General features: G+C 35.5%; 1 protein-coding gene across 1 annotated transcript in view; it reads left to right on the top strand.

The window, feature by feature from the left end:
* LOC103208152 (sodium leak channel non-selective protein-like) overlaps nt 1–22,341 on the top strand; it is a 103,307-nt gene that overhangs the window by 57,307 nt on the left and 23,659 nt on the right. Inside the window, exons 4-5 of the mRNA XM_007953829.2 lie at nt 561–700; nt 792–920. Of these exons, the coding sequence (XP_007952020.2) occupies nt 561–700; nt 792–920 (269 nt within the window). The remainder of the gene's footprint in view (nt 1–560; nt 701–791; nt 921–22,341) is intronic.

The following is a 22,341-nucleotide window of genomic DNA, read 5'->3' as shown; positions in this document are numbered from 1 at the left end:
CATCATAGTTCTTATTGATAAACAGTTTTTCCTTAGTTTTATGAAATTCCCCTCTCCAACAATCTAATTTCATCTGCATATTAATGTTCTTTTCAATTTTATACCTATAGAGTATTTGGAAAATGTTTTCTAATCATAATGTTACCTCTGTTAGTAAATGATACAATTCTTTTTTGTATTTTTTTCATAATATTTTAGACCTTTCTCCATTACTGTATTTTCTAGATACTACAAAGATTTTACCAAAAAATATTACTGTTAAGGAAGACTTAGCATACTTATTTTATATGCTAAGTTGTAACTTGTTTTTCTAATAAAAACTGTGCCTTGATGAATTATTCAAGGAATGAAGAGAATGACAATTTTATTAATGCACTTTTCTTTCCCTTAAGATAACATTATCTTCACAATTTACTGAAGAGAAAATTAATTTCAATAGAAAATAAATAACATAAGACTAAGTGCAGAGTGCACTTCCTGATGCATTGTCAGCATTTTCCATGACTATGTATAATGCTAAGGGGAACACTAAACATTTTTATTTGCCTCCTAATTCATAGGTATTTGAAATTGCTGATATAGTTGATCAGATGTCACCTTGGGGCATGTTGCGGATCCCACGACCACTAATTATGATCCGGGCATTCCGTATTTATTTCCGATTTGAACTACCAAGGACCAGAATTACAAATATTTTAAAGTAAGTGTTGCTTTTTCCAGAAATTAATGGAAAAGTTTGACATTGTTTGTATGTTTTAGATATTTTACTTTTTTTTTTTTTTGGTCCTCAGGCGATCAGGAGAGCAAATATGGAGTGTATCAATTTTCCTGCTTTTCTTTCTACTTCTTTATGGAATTCTAGGTGTTCAAATGTTTGGAACATTCACCTATCACTGTGTGGTAAATGACACTAAGCCAGGGTAAGTCTGTCATTTGACTTCATTTTCATCTAGGTAATTATTAAGGAATTTCTGCAATTCTCATGTGAAAACTTCTTTGTCTTAATTTTTAAAAAAGTGTTTGTGTACTCTCTGTTCTGTATTCCCTGCTCCTTCAACAATGCTTTGTCAATTTTATAAGAAAAGTACTCAAGATAAGCCAATATGAAAAATGGAACCTAGTAGGAAAGTAGATTAAGCAACTTCAAAGTGTACATTTAGAACAATTAAAAAAATGCATTGATCTATGTCACTTTAGTTTTGTGTGTTTCACTGTACAATTATATTTCAATAAAATGTATTTTAAAAAATGTATACACTTAGAAACCTTCCTCAGTGTGTCAAATGAGGAGTGTATTGACACAGTTCTGATGAAGCTTCTCATGACATTAGAGTGGGCTACTTGTTAGGAAAATAACTCATATTTTTAAAATTATTAACTTTGGTCCTCCTTCCCTAAAACAGTTGCATAAATAGTTATTTTACAATGTCATTTCTAGACATAACAGTAATATCTATTGCATTAAATTGTCACAGGGTGGGAGAAAGGTACAATATATGTAGTTTATTATTTATTATATATTGTGCAGATATGGCCTCTACCACTTCCACTTGGCCAATCATTGTTAAAATACAGCACAGGGAGTGGAGGATGGGAAGAGAAAGCATAGTGGACTTATGGTTATTGACCTTACATGGCCCAAAAGTGTCTCAAGCATAGTGGACTTATGGTTATTGACCTTAAATGGCCCCAAAGTGTCTCATTAGATGTTGACTGCAAATCAGAGTTTGAGATCTAGAGAACACAGAGATGCATCCTTTACAGCTCTGCCTGATACAGTGTAAATACTAGGTAAATAGCACTTTAAGCTCTCTCTTAGCATTTAAGGAATTGCTTTTTTTCCCTCTTGAATAATTTCAACCTGCAGTTGCTTGAATAAGGTCAGAGGGCCAACTACTACATTTGTTGTCATAAATAATTACAGTAAAATCTGTGAGAGCTGCATATTGACAGGACTGCCTTGTTTTTCTGGGTCTGAAAAGTTGTCTTCCTTTGATAGGGTGCAGTCTTAATACTTGTCTGTTGCTCTTAGTGTAAAATATTTGAGCTTTCCTTCTCTTACACAGGTTCTGGTTTCCACCTTACACAGGTTGTGGTTTTTGCAAGTTTTACTGTATATAATATATGCACATCCTGAAGTGAGTTAGTCTGCCTTATTAATTATATCCTCCAAATGAGAGATAAGGCAGTGAAAAAACAAAACTCACTGCCATCAAGTCGATTCTGACTCATAGAGACCCCCATTGGGTTTCCGAGGTGGTAAATCTTTACAGAAGTAGATCACCCTGTCTTCCTTCCGAGGAGCTGGTGGGTTTGAACTGTCAACTTTCTTGTTGTTGTTGTTGTTATTTGCCATCGGGTCGGCCCCAACTCATAGCGACCCCTCCTTGGGTTTCCGAGACAGTATCACTACAGAAGTAGTAATGCCCAACCTTCCTTCTGAGGAGTGGCTGGTGGGTTTGAACCGCCTGCTTTCTGGTTAGCAGTCAAGTGCCTTATCACTATGCTACCAGAGCTCCTAGGTAGCAGTAAAATGCCTTAGGCACTATGCCACCAGAGCTCCTTTAAGACAGTGAAAAGAAGAGCAAAGATCAATGAAATAGACCAAATTTTAAACTTATAAGAATATGAAAGGAAAACATCTATGAATAATTAATGACCATGTTATTTTGTTAATAAATTAATTCTGAGTTTATTTCAAATGAGTGATGGGCATTTTATCAGTCTCTTCCAGTAAATTTGTAAAATTTATATTATTTAATACAAATTTTGTTTCTAATCTATACATATGCAGTAAATATTGTTTATAACAATCAGACCAAAATTTTCAAAATTATTAAAACTAACAGAACTGATAATAAACCATAAGCACATTCTAAAATACTTGCATTTAAGTCTATTTGATAGTACTGTAAATATTCCTTTTATGCAGCTGATCATTCCATATACAAATAGTTGTCATTATTGTTAGGTACCATTGAGTCAGCTCCAACTCACAGCTACCCCTCCTTGGGACATCTAATGAGACACTTTTGGGCCATTTAAGGTCAATAACCATAAGTCCACTATGCTTGAGACACTTTTGGGCCATGTAAGGTCAATAACCATAAGTCCACTATGCTTTCTCTTCCCATCCTCCACTGCCTGTGCTGTATTTTAAAAAGGAAACACTGCCCGGTCCTGCACTCTCCTCACAATCCTTGTTATGCTTGAGTCCATCGTTGCAGCCACTGTGTCAATCCATCTTGTTGAGAGCCTTTCCCTTTTTCACTGACCCTGTATTTTACCAAGCATGATATCCTTCTCCAGGGAATGGTCTCTTCTAACAACATGACCAAAGTATGTGAGACGAAGTGTGGCCATTCTTGCTTCCAGGGGGCATCCTGGTGGCACTTTTCTTCCAGGACAGATTTGTTCCTACTTCTGGCTGTCATGGTATTTTCAGTATTCTTCACCAACATCACAATTCAAAGGCATCAACTCTGCTTTGGTCTTCCTTATTCCTTGTCCAGCTTTCACATACATATGAGGCAATTGAAAATACCATGGCTTGGGTCAGTCGCACCTTAGTCTTTGCTAGATATCTTTACTTCTTAACACTTTAAAGGGGTCTTTTGCCACAGATTTGCCCAGTGTTATACGGCGTTGGATTTCTTGACTGCTGTTTCCCTGGGTGTTGTCTATGGATCCAAGTAAAATGAAATCTCTTACAGCTGTAATCTTTTCTCCATTTATCTGCTTATTAGCCCAGTTGTGAAGATTTTCATTTTCTATGTGTTAAGATGTAATCCATATTGTGTAAATGCTATGCAAATAGCACTTTAAGCTCTCTCTTAGCATTTAAGGAATTGCTTCCCCCTTCCCCTGAATAATTTCAACCTGCAGTTGGTTGAATAAGGTCAGAGGGCCAACTACTACTGTAGTAGTACTGAAGACTGTGTTCTTTGATCTTCATCAGTGTTTCAAGTCCTCTTCACTTTCAGGAAGCAGGGTTGTATTATCTGCATGTACAAATGGTAATGCATACTTACATTATCAAGTCAACTATATATGAAATTGTTAGGACATTTGTCAAGGTAATCCTCTATTGTCAGAAGCCTAACCAATGAAGATTCATATTTGAATAGCTGGGAAAAAAAAAAAAAATACAAAAATACTAAACATTGGGCATATTAGCATAAAGACAGTGTGGCCCAAGTAAATATAGGAAAATTTTTTGACAATGGAACATGGATTCCCAATTGGGAATTTCCCTTAAACCTCTGAGCAACTCAGAAAAGAGCAAAGTAATGCAAAGTGAAGGTATAAGCAATCTTTCTCTCTGATATCTTTATTACTGCTCCTCTCTTCCTTGCTTACCACCCACACAGGACTCCTCACTGTTCCTTGAACTTACCAGGCTTACTTCAGGACAGAATGATCTTCCTCCCATTATCTTCCTGGATAATTCCCTCACTTCAAGATTTTTTTTCAAATATCATCTTTTCAATGAGTTGCTTCTGGCCTTCCTAATTAAAATTTCAATTCATGGTGTTGTCCCACAAAGCACTTGCAAAATCTTGTATACACAACAAACACATCACATTTCCATCAAGTCAGACCCGAGGCAGTATCACTTTGGAAGTAGATTGCCCACCTTCCTTCCAACGAGTGGCTGGTCAGTTTGAACCACCAGCTTTCTGGTTAGCAGTCAAGTGCCTTAGGCACTATGCCACCAGAGCTCCTAAAATCTTGTATGCTGTTCCATTTTTCTTTTATTTTATTTTTCCACAATTTCTATTAACTTCTAATATATTACATAATAAACTAATAAACAAGAATTATTGTTATCTCTGACCCAAGGAGGTAAAGTCTATTAAGAAAGATTATTTTTTCTGTATATTTCTAGACTAGGAAATATGCACAAATTCTCAGAAAATATGAATAAATAAGGTAACTTCCAAAAGCATCAGTACAGTTTCATTTGTTAAATGGGAAAGCATACCTATTTAGTCCATGTTGAATTAATTCATTTCATTTTTTTTAAATTAGTAGGTGTATTCATGCATATCACAGCTATTTAGAGAAATTTCCCTTGTTGTTGTTGTTTTTGTTATGTGCCGTCGAGTCGGACTCGACTCATAGCGACCCCTCCTTGGGTTTCCAAGGTAGTATCACTACTGAAGTGGATTGCCCCATCTTCCTTCTGAGGAGTGGCTCGTGGGTTTGAACTGCCAGCCTTCTGGTTAGCAGTCAAGTGCTTTAGGTACTATGCTACCAGAGCTCCAATGTTTAATTAATTCATTTCATTTTTTTTAACTTAGTAGGTGTACTCATGCATATCACAGCTATTTAGAGAAATTTCCCTTAGGTGCATATATGTGTGTGCTGAGAAATAGATGTGATATGCAAGAATAGATTGACAAGGTAGGTATGCTTTCCCATAAACTAAATTGGGATGTATTTCTCTCTCCTTCGTTTTCTTAGAGTAAAATTAATGTAGGAGTGGTATTATTTCTTCCTTAAATGTTTCATAGAATTCACCAAGGAAATCCTCTGGCCCTGAAGTTTCCTTTGTGATAAGGTTTTCCTTTACGAATTCAATTTCTATAACATATATAGAGACACTAAGATTTTCTCTGTCTTGTTCTGTCAGATTTGGTCAGTTTTATCAACTTCTTAATAGACTGTAATTTATAGGCATGCTGCTGTTAGAAATACTACTTAATTATCCTTTCTATATCTGTAGGATTCATGGTTATAAGCCATTTCTTTTAATTCCAAATATTAGTTTTTTGTTTTTTTTTTCTTTGTGTGTGTAATTCTTGCTGGTCCATTGCATTCACTTTTTCATGCATTTTTTTTTTCTTGGTAATTTAATTTTCTTTGTTAGTTTCTATTATATTTACTTCTGTTTTATCTTCACTATTTTATTCTTTTTACTTTTTGCTTTATTTATTCTTCTCTTTGTAATTTCTTATATTAAGATCTTTAAACATTTTTTTCTAATACAAGAATTTGAAGTTAAAATTACCCTTCTAAGCCCCATTTTAGGAGCTCTGATAGCATAGTGGCTAAAGCACTTGACTGCTAACCAGAAGGCTGGCGGTTCAAACCCACCAGCCACTCCTCGGAAGGAAGGTTGGGCAATCCTACTTCCGTAGTTATACTGCCTTGGAAACCCAAGGAGGGGTCGCTGTGAGTCAGAGCCGACTCGATGGCAAATAACAACAACAACAACAACATAGTTACATTACAGTGCAACTCGATAGTTTCCAAAATTTTCCTGTGATTTTTTCTTTGATGCATGAATTATTTAGAAATATATTTTTTCAAAATGGAATGTTATAAAAATATTATCATTTTTGATATGTAATTTATTCTGTCATAGTAAGACAAAAGGTCCCATTAAGATTGCAATATATAGAATTTTTTTTAAGATTCATTTTAAGGGCCAATATATGGTCTCAAAGGAGCCACAGTGGTTCAATAGTAAAAATGCTCAACTGCTAACCTAAAGGTCAGTGAGCAGAACCCAACAGCCATTCTGTGGGAGAAAAAGCCTGGTGATCTGCTCCTATAAAGATTACAGACTAGGAAATTCTATGGGGCAGTTCTACCCTGCTGTATAGAGTTTCTATGAGTCAAAATCAACTAGATGACAGGTAACAACGTACGGTCAACACTGGTGAGCATTCCATGTGAGCTTTAAACATTTATATTCCGCAGTTTTTTTAGTTTAATTTCCATGAATATTAAAGTCAGGAAATGTCCTAAGTATTTCTATTCACCTTGGTTTTTTTTTTTTTTTTTTTGTCTACTTGATTTATCAGTTACTGAGAGAGTGCTAGTGAATATTCCACATATGAAAAAAATGATCAATTTCTCTAATCTATGTGGGTTTTTTAATATAATTTACAGCTCTGTAATTTAAGTGCATGAACATAAAGTATCATAGTTCCTGTCTGGTAAACTGACACTTATTATTATAAAAATCCTTTTTTTATCTTTGATAATAAATATTTCTTGTCTTGAAGTTTTCATTGTCTAGTATCGAGGTTATCACAGTAGCTATCTTATGCTATACTATTTGCACAATATATGTTTTCCATTCTTTCCCTTTTTATCTGACTCTATATGCTTCATTTCTGTATCTTTGCATTTTAGATGCATCTCTATTAGACAGCATATAGTGGGTTTTCCTTTTTTAAATCCAGTCTGAAAATCTCTGCCTTTCATGTGGAGTGTTTAATCTATTTATACTTAATGTATAAATTAATAAGACTGCATTTAATTAAACTGTTTTACTATTTGTTTGGTATTTGGTGCATTTTATTTTGTTACACTATTTCCTAATTTTTTTAGATTAACTATTTTTAATATTTCATTTTATTTCCTTTTTATTAACTTTTACATATATCATTAGTTATATATTTTTAGTGGTTGCTCTAGGATTACTCTGCTGGCATAGTGCCTAAGGCATTTGACTGGTAACCAGAAACCTGGTGGTTTAAAACCACCACCATTCCTCAGAAGGAAGATTGGGCAATCTACTTCCATAGTAATACCGCCTTGTAAAACCCAAGGAGGGGCAGCTATGAGTAGGATCAGACTTGACAACAGTGAGTTTGGTTTTGGTTTTTTGGTCTAAGGATTACACTATTCATATTTTACCTATTCCACATGATTAATATACCACTTAATGTAAATATAAAAGCCTGACAGCAATATAATTATTTTAAATTATTTTTATCTACCATTTTGAACTATTTGAGATGTATTTTAATTCTACATGTATTATGAATCTTATAATGCAAAGATTTTTTTGTTTGTTTTTTGATTTTTACTTTAGGTTGCCAATTATCATTTTTTAAAATAATAACAACAAAGAAAGATAATCTTTTTATACTTACCTACATATTGCAATTTCCCAAGAACAAATTGGCAATCTAATGTAGTTTTTTGCAGTTGTTCTTCTTTTATCATTTTATTATATAATTTCATTTTTAGTTTTTTTTATTTATCACATTTGCACATGTTGTAATTAAATATCATTATGTCTTGAAAGATGATTATTTGGAATAAACAAAGTTGAAGATGGTTAGGAAAGAGTATTGTAGTATGATTTATTTGATATACAAAATATTTCATTAAAATTGCTAAAGGAATTGAAATTTGAAATAAGAACTTACACATTTATAGCTGAGATGATAAAAATAATTATTCTCACTCTTAAAAAAAAGATTAATACTTTATCAGAATTTTTATTCTAAAATAGATTGTTGTTGTTGGTTGCTGTCATATTGGTTCCTACTCCTAGCAACACCATGTGTGCAGAGAAGAACTGCTGCATAGGGTTTTCAAGACTGTGACTTTTCTGAACCAGATTGCCATGAAGGTTAGACCTGCCATCTTCAGGGCAAGTAGTCAAGTACTTAACCATTTGCACAACCCAGAAGTCCTCATTCGAATAGCATCTGGGCTTATTTAAAAGTTATAAATATGATTGAAATATAAAACTAACTTTGATTTATAATTTTATAAACAAAAGTCAAAAATAAAAAAGGTGTTGGTAAAGGAAAGGAAATGGCTTTCTGTTAGTGAAGTATAACATTAAGAAAACTTTTCCTGTGACTTTTATACTACTTTTTCTGCTTTATAGCTCAGTTTTTCGTAAGATAATGATGTTCTGTCCCACTTTTTATAACTTCCATGGTCCACTTTACAACTCAGATTCACTTTTCCTTTCAAATATCAAATGATCCATCTGATTTTATTCACATTGGTGCTTGTATATTCTAGTGAATATTTTAGATTATTCATTAATTTATTCACAATCCTACTTTTACATTTTTAAAAATACAAACCAACACATTCTAAGGGATAATAATTTTAAAAAATAAGTTGCAAAATTAATATATTTGTATCTATTGCTTTTCATCCATCTTATACACAATCTTGTGTCTTGGCAGAGGAAGGCTACAGAAACAAAAGAAACAGGAACTATATATATCTGTAAGGGTTTATACAAGCTATAAATTTGTATATGGGTTTATCACATAAGTACATGTGTCAAAATTTTGATGCATTAGTAAATAGTCAATGAGTACTTGCTATCTTCATGGAAGCCCTGGTGATGCAGTGATTGAATGGTCAGCTATTAACTGAAAGACCAGTGGTTCTAACCTTCTAGCCACTCCATAGAAGAGAGATGTGACAATCTACATCTGTAAAGATGTACAAACTTGGAAAACCTAATGGTTCTACTCTGTCCTTTAGGGTTTCTATGAGTTGAATTCAATTCAACGGCAATGAAACTTATTCTGTTCTGGAAATTGTAAAGACAAATATTATATTTACAGAACATACTTTCCATAATTCTAGCTTACAATTTGAAGAGATACATTATATATATGCACAAATAGTTCAAGGACTATAAAAACTGATATTTATTTTAAATTATGTGCACAGGTAAGTTACAGGATTTATATTTGTGGGACTGCTTAACTATTTATATAAAATATTGGCTAAATAAATTTTGTATTTTCTTAGTTTTCTGGGTTTTATTTCCAAGTAAAGACAGCTCCAATATTTCTAACACAAACAATGGAAATATGGTTAATGTTTGGACATCCTCTTTCTTTCTGCCAAAAATTGCAATCTCTTCAGACTTCAGCATCTGAAAATTTACCCTGATAGTTAATATATCCAGCACATACATTTTTATATCTCACATAGATTATTGATCTGTATTCAATTTTAAATATACAAGACTTGATATGTTGCGTATTTTCAGTTGTGAAGAGATGTAACCTAGTATAAATTTGAATTTTTTTTCTTAGTTAGCTTTTGTGCAGTCACTGTATGTGATGAAATAAAAATATGATTTAAAAAATATTCTTAATAATTAGATTTATAACTTCAAAGTAATTGAACTATTCAACTTAATCAATTTTTGTCTTATCTAATTGATGTTTTGCATAAGTTTAAAATTTAGTGTGCTGGACTTCATTCCTGAGCTGCTAATAAAAGGAAACACATAGCAATTTTTTATTGATTTTAAAGGCATAAGCCATAAAACTCTAAGTCAAGTGTGCTGGTGATGGAATTAACTCAGTAACAGAAGGTTAAATTAAGTGAAAACATAGCAGTGATGGAGTCTGGAACAAAAGACCAGCTGCTTCAAACAGTAACTTTTCTTCCATTGCTAATAATGTCTTGGAGTTTTGTATTTTTCTTTCCATTTTTTTTTTTTTTTTTTTTTAAAGGATATGATCCCATCTTTATAACCAACCAAATCAATCATATTTGCTTTGCCTACCCTAACATTTTCTGGCATGTACTATTAAGGATGAAGATGAACTTAAACTTTCACACACTGGTGGTTGTTGTGTAAAATGGTATAACTACTTTGATAAACAGTTTGAAAATTTCTTTAAACATTTATTAGATACCTACCATATTTCCCACTTATTTCACTCAAGGTATTTAGCCAAGATGAATGAAATCATATGTCCATGCAAAGATTTACAGATAAATATTCATAGCAACTTTATTTTTAATAGACCCAGACTGATGGTAGTGGTTGTTATGTGGCTTTGAGTCAATTCTGATTTATAGCAACCCTATAGGACAGAGTAGAACTGCCCCATAGGATTTCGTAGAGTATCATCTATATGAGAGTAGATTGCCAGATCTTTTCTCTCATGGAGCTACTGGTGGATTTTAAATTTTAAATTTTAAAATTGGATATTTTAACCATTGTGTCACCAGAGTTTCTTAGTCAAACTGGTAACAACCCAAATATCCATCACAGGTAAATGGATAAACAAATTGTGGTATATCCATAGAGTGAAATACTACTCAGTAATAAAAAGGAATGAACTTTGATACATAAAACAAGTTGGATAAACCTCGAAATAGTTATGTTGAGTGAATGAAGCCAGATTGGGGGGAAAAAAAAGATATACTCGATGATTCTATTTATATAAAATTCCAGAAAATTCAAATTAATCTGTAATAATGGACAGCAAATAAGTAGTTGCCTGGAGGTGGTGTTTGGTATGACAGGAAAGGATTACAAAAGGATATTAGGAAACTTTGGACTTGGGTGGTTACATTCATCATTTTGATTGTGGTGATTTGTTATTTTTGTTAGTTGCAACTGATTTAATTCTGTGGTGATATACATATATCAAAAGTTATCAAATTGTATATTTTAATAAGTGTCATTTATTTTATGTCAGTTATACCTCACTAATGCTTTCAGCCACTCTTCAGAAGGAAGGTTGGACAATCTACTTCCATAGTGATACTACCTTGGAAACCCAAGGAGGGGTCGCTATGAGTCAGATCCTTGACAACACATAACAACAACAACAACAATGCTTTTAAAAGGAGCCCTGGTGGCACAACAGTTAAGCACTTGGCTGCTAATCATGTTCAGAGTTCAAACCCACACAGTAGCTCTGTGGGAGAAAGACCTGCCAACCTGCTCCTGCAGAGATTACAACCTAGAAAACCCTATGGGGTAGTTCTTCTCTGTCATGTGAGATTGCTATGGAGTTGAAATCAACTTGACGGCACTTAGCAACAACACCATTTTAAAAAAGTTTTAATGTGAAGTGGAAATCTATATTTATTTCTGTGGTCAGACAATTGTTCCAGCACTATTTATTGTGTCCTTTTACCCACTGAGTTTAAGGCTACCTTTATCATTTACTAATCCTCTATATAGATTTGGGCTCTATTCTGCTTGACTGATCTATTTGACTATCTCCTCACCAGTATTTCACTAATATATCAATTCAATAGGAAGTAATAACATAATAAGTATTACTTTTAATAAGTTTATATCTGGCAGACATGATGGAGAAACTCAATATCATCAGTCAAGACAAAACCATAGGTGGATTGTGAAATAGACCATCATCAATTGCCTATACACAAGTTTAAGTGGAAACTTAAGAAGATCAAAGGAAGTCCATGAAGCCAAAGTACAACTTGAATGCATCCCACTTGTTTATAGAGACAATCTCAGTAACACATTTGACACACTGATCTCTAATGACTGAAAACCAGAAGAATTGTGGGAAGACATCATGTGAATAAAGTAAAAGATCATTAAAAATACCAGAAATAAGGAAAGTACCAAAATGAATATCAGAAGAGACCTAGAAAATTGCTCTTACATGCAGAATAGGTAAAGTGAACAAAAGAATGAAGTAAAAGAGCTAAACAGAAAGTTTCAAAGGGAAGCCTGAGAAAGCAGAGTAAAATGGATGATAAAATGTGCAAATATCTGGAGTTAGAAAACCAAAAGGAAAGAACATGATCAGCATGTCTCAGACTGAAAGATCTAAAGAGAAAATCCAAGCCTTGCATTGTTATACTGAAGGATTCTATGAGTAAAATACTTAATGGTGCAAGAAACCTCAAAAGAAGATGGGATAAATATACAGAGTCACTGTACCAAAAGAATTGGTTGATATTCAACCATTTCAGGAGGAAGCATGAGATCATGAGATCAAGAACTACTGATATTTAATGAAGAAGAAATTCATGTTGCACTGAAGACATTGGTGAAAACAAGGCTTCAGGAATTGACAGAATACCAACTGAGATGTTTAAAAAACAGATGAATGCTAGAAGTGTTTACTCATCATTTCAGGAAAATTCAAAGTCAGCTACCAGGCCAACAAACTGAGAGAGATTCATATTCATGCCCATTCCAAAGAAAGACAATCAAATGGAATGTGGAAAATATCAAACATTATCATTGATTTGCTCAATAGCAAAATTCTGGTGAAGCTCATTCAACAATGATTACAGCCATACATCCACATGGAATTGCCAAGATTAAACCTTGATTCCGAATAGGACATATCATTGTCCTTATCAGAGGGATCACGGCTGAAAACCGAATACCAGAAAGATGCTTATCTGCATTTTATTGATTATGAAAAGCATTTGTGTGGATTATAAGAAGTTCTAGATAATATTGAGAAGAACAGGAATTCAAGAATACTTAATTGTGTTCATACAGAACCTGTACATGGATCAAGAGGCAATCATTGAAACAGAGCAAGGAAATACTGTTGTTGTTAGGTGCCAATGAGTCATCTTTGACTCATAGTGACCCTATGCACAGCAGAATGAAACACCACCTGGTCCCCTGCTAGCTCTGTAATCCCTGCTATACTTAAGCCCATCGCCACAGCCACTGTGTCAATCCATCTCATTGAAGGCCTTCCCCTCTTTCATCGACCCTCCACCTTACCAAGCATGACATCCTTCTCCAGGGAATGGTCCCTTCTGATAACATGACCACAGTAGGTGAGATGAAGTCTGGTCATTCTCACTTCCAAGGAGCATTCTGGCTGTACTTCCTCCAGGCAGATTTGTTCATTCTTTCAGCAATCCCGGGTACTTTCAGCATTCTACGCCAGCACCAAAACTCAAAAGCATCAATTCTTCTTCGGTCCTCCTTATTCATTGTCCAGCTCTCACATGCATATGAGGTGATTGAAAATGTCATGGCTTGTGTCAGGTGCACCCTAGTCCTCAAGGAGACATCTTTGCTCTTCAGCACTTAAAAGAGGTCTTTTGCAGCTGACTTGCCCAGTGCTATACATCGTCTGATGCCCTGACTGCTGCTTCCATTGGCATTGATTATAGAACCAAGCAATATGAAGTCTTTGACAAATTCAATCTTTTCTCCATTTATTGTGATGCTGCTTATAGGTCCAATTGTGAGGATTTTTGTTTTCTTTATATTGAGATATAATCCATACTGCAGACCATATTCTTGAATCTTCATCAGTAAGTGCTCCAAGACATCCTCACTTTCAGCAAGCAAAGTTGTGTCATCAGCATATAGCATGTTGTTAATGATTCTTCCTCCAATCTCGTTGCCATGTTCTTCTTCATATAGTCCAGCTTCTTGGAGTATTTGCTCAGCATATAGATTTAAAACATATGGTGAAAGGACACAACCCTGACACACTCCCTTCTTGACCCTAAATCATGCAGTGTCCCCTTGTTCAGTTCAAATGACAGCCTCCTGGCCTATGTACAGGTTCCTCATGAGTACAATTAAGTGTTCTGGAATTACCATTCTTCTCAATGTTATCCACAAATTGTTATGATCCATACAATCAAATGCTTTTGCATAGTCAATAAAATACAACTAAACATCTTTCTGTAATTCTTTGCTTTGAGCCAAGATCCATCTTAATTAGCAGTGATATACCTTATTCCACATCCTCTTCTGAATCAGGCTTGCACCTCTGGAAGTTCTCTGTCAATATACTGCTGCAACTGTTTTTGAATTATCTTCAGTAAGATTTTACTTGCATGTGATATTAATGATATTGTTTGATAATTTCCACATTCTGTGAGATTACCTTTCTTTGAAGTGGGTACAAATATGGATCTCTTCCAGTCAGTTGGCCAAGGAGCTGTCTTTCAAATCTCTTAGCATAACTACATTATTCAGAATTGATAAAGGTATGCATCAGGGCTGTGCCTTTTTTACTTAACTTATCAACCTGCTTGCTGAACAAATTATCTGAGAAGCTGAACTATATGAAGGAGAATGTGGCATCAGACTCATTAAAAAACTTCAGTGTGCAGATGATACAACCCTTCCTTGCCAAAAGTGAAGGTGACTTGAAGCACTCACTGATGAAAGTCAAAGACTTCCATATGGATTGCACTTGAATGTGAAAAAAACGTAAATCTTCATGACTAGACCAACAAGCAAAATCATGCATATGGAGAAGAAATTGAAGTTGACAGCAATTTTACTCTACTTGGATCAACAATAAACATCCACGAAAGTTGTTGTTGTTGTTTGCCATAGAGTTGGACCTGGCTCATAGCGACCCCTCCTTGGGTTTCCAAGGTAGTATCACTACGAAAGTAGATCACCCAACCTTCCTTCTGAGGAGTGGTCAAGAAAGCCAATGGCATAGTGCATTGGGCAAATCCACTGCAAACCACCTCTCTAAAGTTTTGAAAAGGAAAGATATCATTTGATGTCTAAAGTGCCTCCGAACAAAACCATGGTCTTTTCAGTTACTTGATATGCATGCAAAAGTTGGATAAGGACAGAAAAGAAAGAAAAATTGATGTGTTTAAACTGTGGTGTTGGTAAAGAGTATTGCGGAATGAAACACCACCTGGTCCCCTGCTAGCTCTGTAATGTGGACTGTGGAAAAAAAAAAAAAAAGAAGAAGAAATCAATTTTAGAAGAAATACAGTCAGAGTGTTCCTTAGAAGAGAGGATAGCAAGACTTTGACTCCCTTACTTTGGACATATCAGTAAAGATCAATCCTAGAAAAGGGCATCATGATTGGTAAAATAGTAGGTGAGCAAAAACTAAAGAAACCTTCAATTAAATGTATTGACACATAGCCACATCAGTGGACTCAAACATACCAATGATCATGAAGATGGTGCAGGACCAACATCATTTTGTTCTTTTATATGTAAGTTTGCCTTGAGTCAAAGCCAACTCAAGGACCACTAACAATAACATCGCTGGTAGGATAAATGTATCTTTTTCTACTTCTGCTGGTTCTCTCACCACTTCTGTAGAATATCTTTTTATTTCATCTTCTCTGTCTTTAATTCCTCATCTTCTTCTTCTTCTCCTCCTCCTCCTTCTCTTCTTCTTCTTCTCATCGTCTTCCCCTTCTTTCCTATGCAGAATTTTCTTGATCATTCTTAGCCCATTATTCTTCCATATGTATTTGAAAATATGCTTGCTACAATCCATTTAAATTCTAGTTAGGATTTTGACTGAAATTGCTTTGAATTGTTAGGTGGATTTGAGAAGAATTGTCATTTTTGTAATATTTATGGTTTTAAAATACAAATAATTGTTTTGTTGAGAATATATATAGCAAAACATATATACAAATTCAACAGTTTCTACAGTTTCTACATGTACATGTACTGGAAGGCTGGTGGTTCAAACCCACCAGCCACTCCTCAGAAGGAAGGTTGGGTAATCTACTTCTGTAGAAATATCACCTTGGAAACCTAAGGAGGGGTCACTATGAGTTGGAAATGACTCAGTGGCAGTGAGTTTGGTTTGGTTTTCACTGATATCTACTCACTGCCCCATAAAGTTTCTATCTAATCTTTCGAGTTGCTGTTGTCAATTTGATTCTATATAAATATCTTGTAAAAGAGCATAATGCTCAAAGCAGACATTTTTTACTGTTAAACTAAGCTATTGTTTGATTTTAAGATGACTTCAGGGGTACTTTTGGTTTAAGGTTTAAAAATCATCTCAGCACAATAGTTTCAGGAGTTCACCCAGCCCTCATGGCTCCAAGTATGAAGTCCATGAAAATTTGAAATTCTGTTCTTCATTTGCTCCCTTGATCAGGGTTCTTTCATAGAATCTTTCATCAAAATGTTCAGTAGTGATAGTCAGGCACAGTCCAGTTCTTCTGGTCTCATGGCAAAGGAGGCAGTTGTTCATGGAGGCAATTAGCCACATATACTATAAACCAAAAAACCAAACTCACTGCTGTCGAGTCAGATCCAACTCATAGCAACACCTTCTAGGGTTTCCAAAGTGGTATCACTATGGAAGTAGATTGCCCAGTCTTCCTTCTGAGGAGTGACTGGTGGGTTTGAACCACCAGCTACTGGTTAGCAGTCAAATGCCTTAGGCACTACACCACCAGAGTTCCCACACATACCATATCTCCTCCTATTCCTTATTCTCTTCTTCTGTTGCTCCAAGCAAACAGAGACCAATTGTTGTGCCTTGCAAGCTTTTAAGACCTTAAGTACTACACAACAAATTAGGAGGCAGAACAGAAGTATTAAATATGTTATTAGACCAATTAGCTGGGATGGCCCATGGTACCATGAAGTTAAATTTCCAAATTCTTTAAGGTGTTTGGTTGTATATAGCAGTCCCAGTGGCTACTCTTTTTTTTTTTTTTTTTTTTTTGGTCATTGCTGTAAATATGTCTGTCACACAACTTTGGCCAATTCAACTTTTTACAGGTGTACAATTTATTGACAGCACTTACAGTAATTAACTGTACAACCCTACCATTATTCAATGCATGTTTTCCATCACCATAAACCTAAATTCAGTACTCTGTAAGCAGTAACCTCCTTTTACCCCTCCTTCCTGCCCCTGGTAGCCACTAATAAAATTTGGTCTTTATACATTTACCTTTTCTTTTTATATAAGTAAGGTCATGCAGTATTTCTTCTTTTGTGATTAATTTATTTCATTCAGCATAATGTTTTTAATAGGGCTTCAAACTAGTTTGAACTGGTTCAGTCATGGCCAATGAAGCACAATCAAAAGAAATCCAAATTTTTAAAATTTGAGTGAAGTGGAACAACAATCAGAATGGGAGAAATTACAGATCAAAACACTGGAATGGGAGACTTGGAAGAGGCTTAGTGAGCCATGTCAAGAGCCTGATGTGGGAGATCAGACTATTGCCAGGACTCTGGAGAGTGACACACATTCAAAGTAGCATGATTGGCCACCATCTTTGAGTGGAGCAATATGGTTTTCATGTTTGTCAAGAGATTTGGTTGCTATGCGCTACTCACACTACCCTTGTTTTCTAAGAGGAAGATTAAGTTTCTAACAGGACAGCCACCCATAATTTTTCTCATTCCAGTTATTTTCCCAGTTCACCTATATTCTTTCTAAATTCTGGTACATTCCTGTTTCACTTAATTGGCCAAGACTGAACCAGGAATAAATGGATTCCAAGTCCTGGATTTTAAACTCCATCCATATTGTGGCATGTGTCAATATTTCAGTTCTCCCACTGGCTGAGTAGTATTCTATTTTGTTTATTCACACATCTGTCAATGGACATTTAGTTTGTTCCCAATTTTTAGCTGTTGTGATCAGTGCTACAGTGAACACTGGCGGTGTTCAGTCTTTGATTCTCAGTTTTCTAGTCTTTGGCGTGTATGCCTAGGAGTGGAAATGCTGAATCATGTGGTAGTTTTATTTTTAGTTTTTGAGTAACTGACATGATTTTCCAAAACAGCTGTAACATTTTGTATTCCCACTGGCATTGGATAAGTGTTCCATTTTCCCTACATCCTTACCAATACTTATTATTATTTTAATCTTATCCGTTCTAGTGGGAGTGAAATGATATCTACTTTTGGTTTTGATTTGCATCTCTCTGATGGCTAGTGAGGGAGCCCTGGTGGCATAGTGCTGAAGGCATTCGACTCTTAACTAGAAGCTGGTGGGTTTGAACCAGCTCCTCGAAAGGAAGGTAGGGCAATCTACTTCCGTAGTGATACTGCCTCGGAAACCCAAGGAGGGGTCGCTATGAGTCAGGGCTGACTTGATGGTACATAACAACAACAACAACAACTCAATGTTATCCATAATTTGTTATGATCCATACGGTCAAATACTTTTGCATAGTCAATAAAACAAACGTAGACATCTTGCTGATTTCTTTGCTTTCAGCTAAGATCCATCTGACATCAGCAATGATATCCCTTGTTCCATGTCCTCTTCTGAATCCACCTTGCATTTCTGGAAGTTCTCTGTCAATATACTGCTACAACCGTATTTGAATTATCTTCAGTAAGGTTTTACTTGCTTGTGATATTAATAACATTGTTCAATAATTTCCACATTCTGTGGGATCACTTTTCTTTGGAATAGGTACAGATATGGATCTTTTCCAGTTAATTGTCCATCTAGCTGTCTTCCAAATCTCTTGGCATAGCCAAGTGAGTGCCTCCAACACAGCATCCATTTGTTGAAACATCTCAATGAATATTCCATCAATTCCTGGAGCCTTAATTTTTGCAAATTTCTTCAGTGCAGCTTCAATTTCCTCTCTCAACACCATTGGTTCTTGATCATATGCCATTTCCTGAAGTGTATGAACATCAACTAATTCTTTTTGGTAGAGTGACTCTGTGTATTCTCTCCATCTTCTTTTGATGTTTCCTGCATCATTCAATATTTTGCCCATAGAATCTTTCAATATTACAACTCAAGGCTTAATTTCCTACAGTTTTTTCAGCTTGAGAAATGCTGAGCACATTCTTGCCTTTTGGTTTACTAACTCTAGGTCTTCGCACATTTCATTATAATAATTGACTTTTCCTTCTTGAGCTGCTCTTTGAAATCTTCTGTTCAGCTCTTTTAGCTTGTCATCTCTTCCATTTACTTTAGCTACTCTCCATTCAAGGGCAAGTTTCAGAGTCTCTTCTGACATCCATTTTGGTTGTTTCTTCATTTTTTGTCTTTTTAATGATCTTTCCTTTCTGCCTAGATGATGTTCTTGATGTCAAACCACAATTCCTCTGTTTTTTGGTCATTGGTGTTCAATGCATCAAATCTATTTTATAAATGGTTTCTAAATTCAGAAGAGATATAATCAAGGTCATATTTTGGCTCCCATGGACTTGTGTTAATTGTCTTCAGCTTCAAGTTGAACTTGCATATAAGCAGTGGATGGTCTGTTCCACAAGGAGATCCTGGCCTTGTTTTGGCTGAAGATATTGAGCTTCTCCATCACATCTTTCCACAGATATAGTCAATCTTATACCTGTGTACTCCATGGGGCAAAGTCCACGTGTATAACTGCCATTTGTGTGGTTGTAAAAAAGTATTTGGAATGAATAAGTCGTTGGTCTTGCAAAATTCTGTCATGCGATCTTCAGTTATTTCTATCAACAAGGCCATATTTTCCAACTACCAGTGATTTTTCTTTGTTTCCAACTTTTGCATTCCAATCACCAATGATAATCAACACATCTTTATTGCATGTTCAGTCAATTTCAGACTGCAGAAGTAGGTAAAAATCTTCATTTTCCTCATCTTTGGCTTTGGTGGTCAGTGTGTAAATTTGAATAATAGTAGTATTAAGGGTCTTCCTTGTAGGTGTGTGGATATTATCCTATCACTGACAACACTGTATTTCAGTATAGATCTCACAAAATCTTTTGTAAAGATGAGTGCCATGCCATTCCTCTTCAATTTGTCATTCGGGATAGTAGATCATGTGATTGTTGTTGTTGTTGTTAAGTGCCGTCATTTGGGTCAGACTCATAGCGACCCCTCCTTGGGTTTCCGAGGCAGATTATATGATTCAAAATGTCCAAAACCAGTCCATTTCAACTCATTAATGCCTAGGACATCAATTCTTATGCATTCCATTTCATTTTTGACAACTTCTAGTTTTCCTAGATTCATACTTCATACATTCCATGTTCTGATTATTAATAGATGTTTGCAGCTGTTTCTTCTCATCTGGAGTCATTCCACATCAGCAAATGGAGGCCCCAACAACTTTACTCCTCCCACATCATTCAGGTCCGCTCTACTCTGAGGAGGCAGCTCTTCCCCACTCGTATTTTGAATGCCAACCTGTGGGGCTCATCTTCCAACACTATATCAGACAATGTTTCAGAGCTATTCATAAAGTTTTCCAGTAATATATCAGACAGTGTTTCAATGCTATTCATATGGTTTTCACTGGCCAATTCTTTGAGAAGTGGATGGCTTCTTCCTTCATCCCAGGCTATCTTAGCCTGGAAGGTCCACTGAAACCTGTCCACCGTGGGTAACCCTGCTGGTATTTGAAATACCAGTGGCATAGCCTCCAGCCTCACAGCAACATGCAAGGCACCACAATACAAGAAACTGACAGACAAGTTCATCTCCTTTAGCTGTTCCCAAACTTCTCTGATAACTTCCTGGTCTCCCTCAACCTTTCTGAACCCACCATACCATCTTCTCTCTCTCCTTCCTGGTTCCCTCCTCCAGCCACTGGCTCTAAACCCACCTTGTGCCACCTTCTCTCTCTCTCTTTTCTAGTTCCTGGTTCCCTCTTCTGGCCACTACCTTCGAAAACTGCCTTGCACCACCTTCTCTCTCTCTCCTTCCTATTATATTAGTCTTCACAGGACTTGTTATTCTTAAATAGGAGAATTCAAGTTTTCCTTTAATTCCAGAAAATTCTAGTTGTTCATCTCAAATATTGCTTGATCTTCATTGTATATCTTACCCCTCAGGAACTCTTTTAATTATGATAGGTCTTTATGCATGAGATCATATTTCCAGTTCACAGCCTTAAACAGGTACAAGACTTTGTCTTCTGCTCCATGTGGGCATTAAAACCCAAGCTGTTAGATCCTGGATACATAGCCTCAAGTCATACTACATTGTTTCAACTCACATTCCGTCACTAGTCTTTAGTCCCTCTTAACTTTTGACATATTAGAATAAATTTTTCTTTCTTATGAGCCCAGATACACATTTTTAAATACTGTCTTTATTCAACAGATCTAATTATTTATAATGGGAGGAGTTGAATTTTATAGTCCACCATCTTGTCAGATAGAGCACTCTATCACTCACAGCTTTATCTTTTTTGTTTTTTCCCCCTATTTACCTCATTCTACCTCGGAAGGAAGGTTGGGCAATCTACTTCCGTAGTGATACTGCCTCAGAAACCAAAGGAGGGGTCGCTATGAGTCAGGTCCGACTCGACAGCAGCGGTGTCGATTGTGAATTCCTTGAAGGAAAATACAGGAAAGGGGAAAGAGGATACTGTATTATACTCATCTCTTTATTCTCAGTCCCTAATATCCTAGCACATTACAAACAGACCAGTTACTGTGAAGCCAATTCTGACTCACCAGAACCTGATATTTGTTAGAATAAAACTGGGTTCCATACAGTTTTCAAAGGCTAGTCTTTTAGGAGTGGATAGCCAGGACTGTCTTGTAAGGTGCCTTTGGAGAGTCTTAAACTTCCAACCTCTGGGTTAACAGCTGAGAGTGTTAACCGTTTGTGCTCATGCAGCATATAGTACATGTTCAGTACCTATTTATTGACAGCGTGGTTGTTAATACATTATGCTTTCAGCAGATAATAATATCATTAAAAATTGATAAAGAAGAAGAAGAAGCAAAAAGGGACAGAGAAATAATAATATTATTAATAAAATCAAGTCAATAAATAGGAGATAAAATGGTAAATATATAAAAGCAGTATTAAAAACAAAGAAAATCAGTACATTAGTACATGGACAGCAGGGAGAAAAATATGAAGGAAGCAGTGAGTAAAGGAATTGACAATGTGGGTGAGAGAAGAGACAGATGCATGAAAGAAAACATGCAGGTCGGTTATTTTTTGTTTTGTTTTTGAAAATATATGTAGGTCGTAGAATTTGTCTAGATTGTTCCGTGACTGAATACAAAGATACCAAATGATATTGAGTGGGAGGGAGACAATAGATATGGAGATTCAGAACAGAGCTTCTAAAACAGAAGCTATGTTATAACTGCAGTGAGTGTATATATATATATATATATATATA

The sequence above is a fragment of the Orycteropus afer genome, unplaced genomic scaffold (assembly GCF_000298275.1).
Source record: "Orycteropus afer afer isolate SDZICR_OR568_19922 unplaced genomic scaffold, OryAfe1.0 scaffold00417, whole genome shotgun sequence".
In the NCBI taxonomy this organism is placed as follows: Eukaryota; Metazoa; Chordata; class Mammalia; order Tubulidentata; family Orycteropodidae; genus Orycteropus; species Orycteropus afer.
Note: the sequence above shows the minus strand (reverse complement) of the source record. Positions and strands in the feature narration are given on the sequence as shown.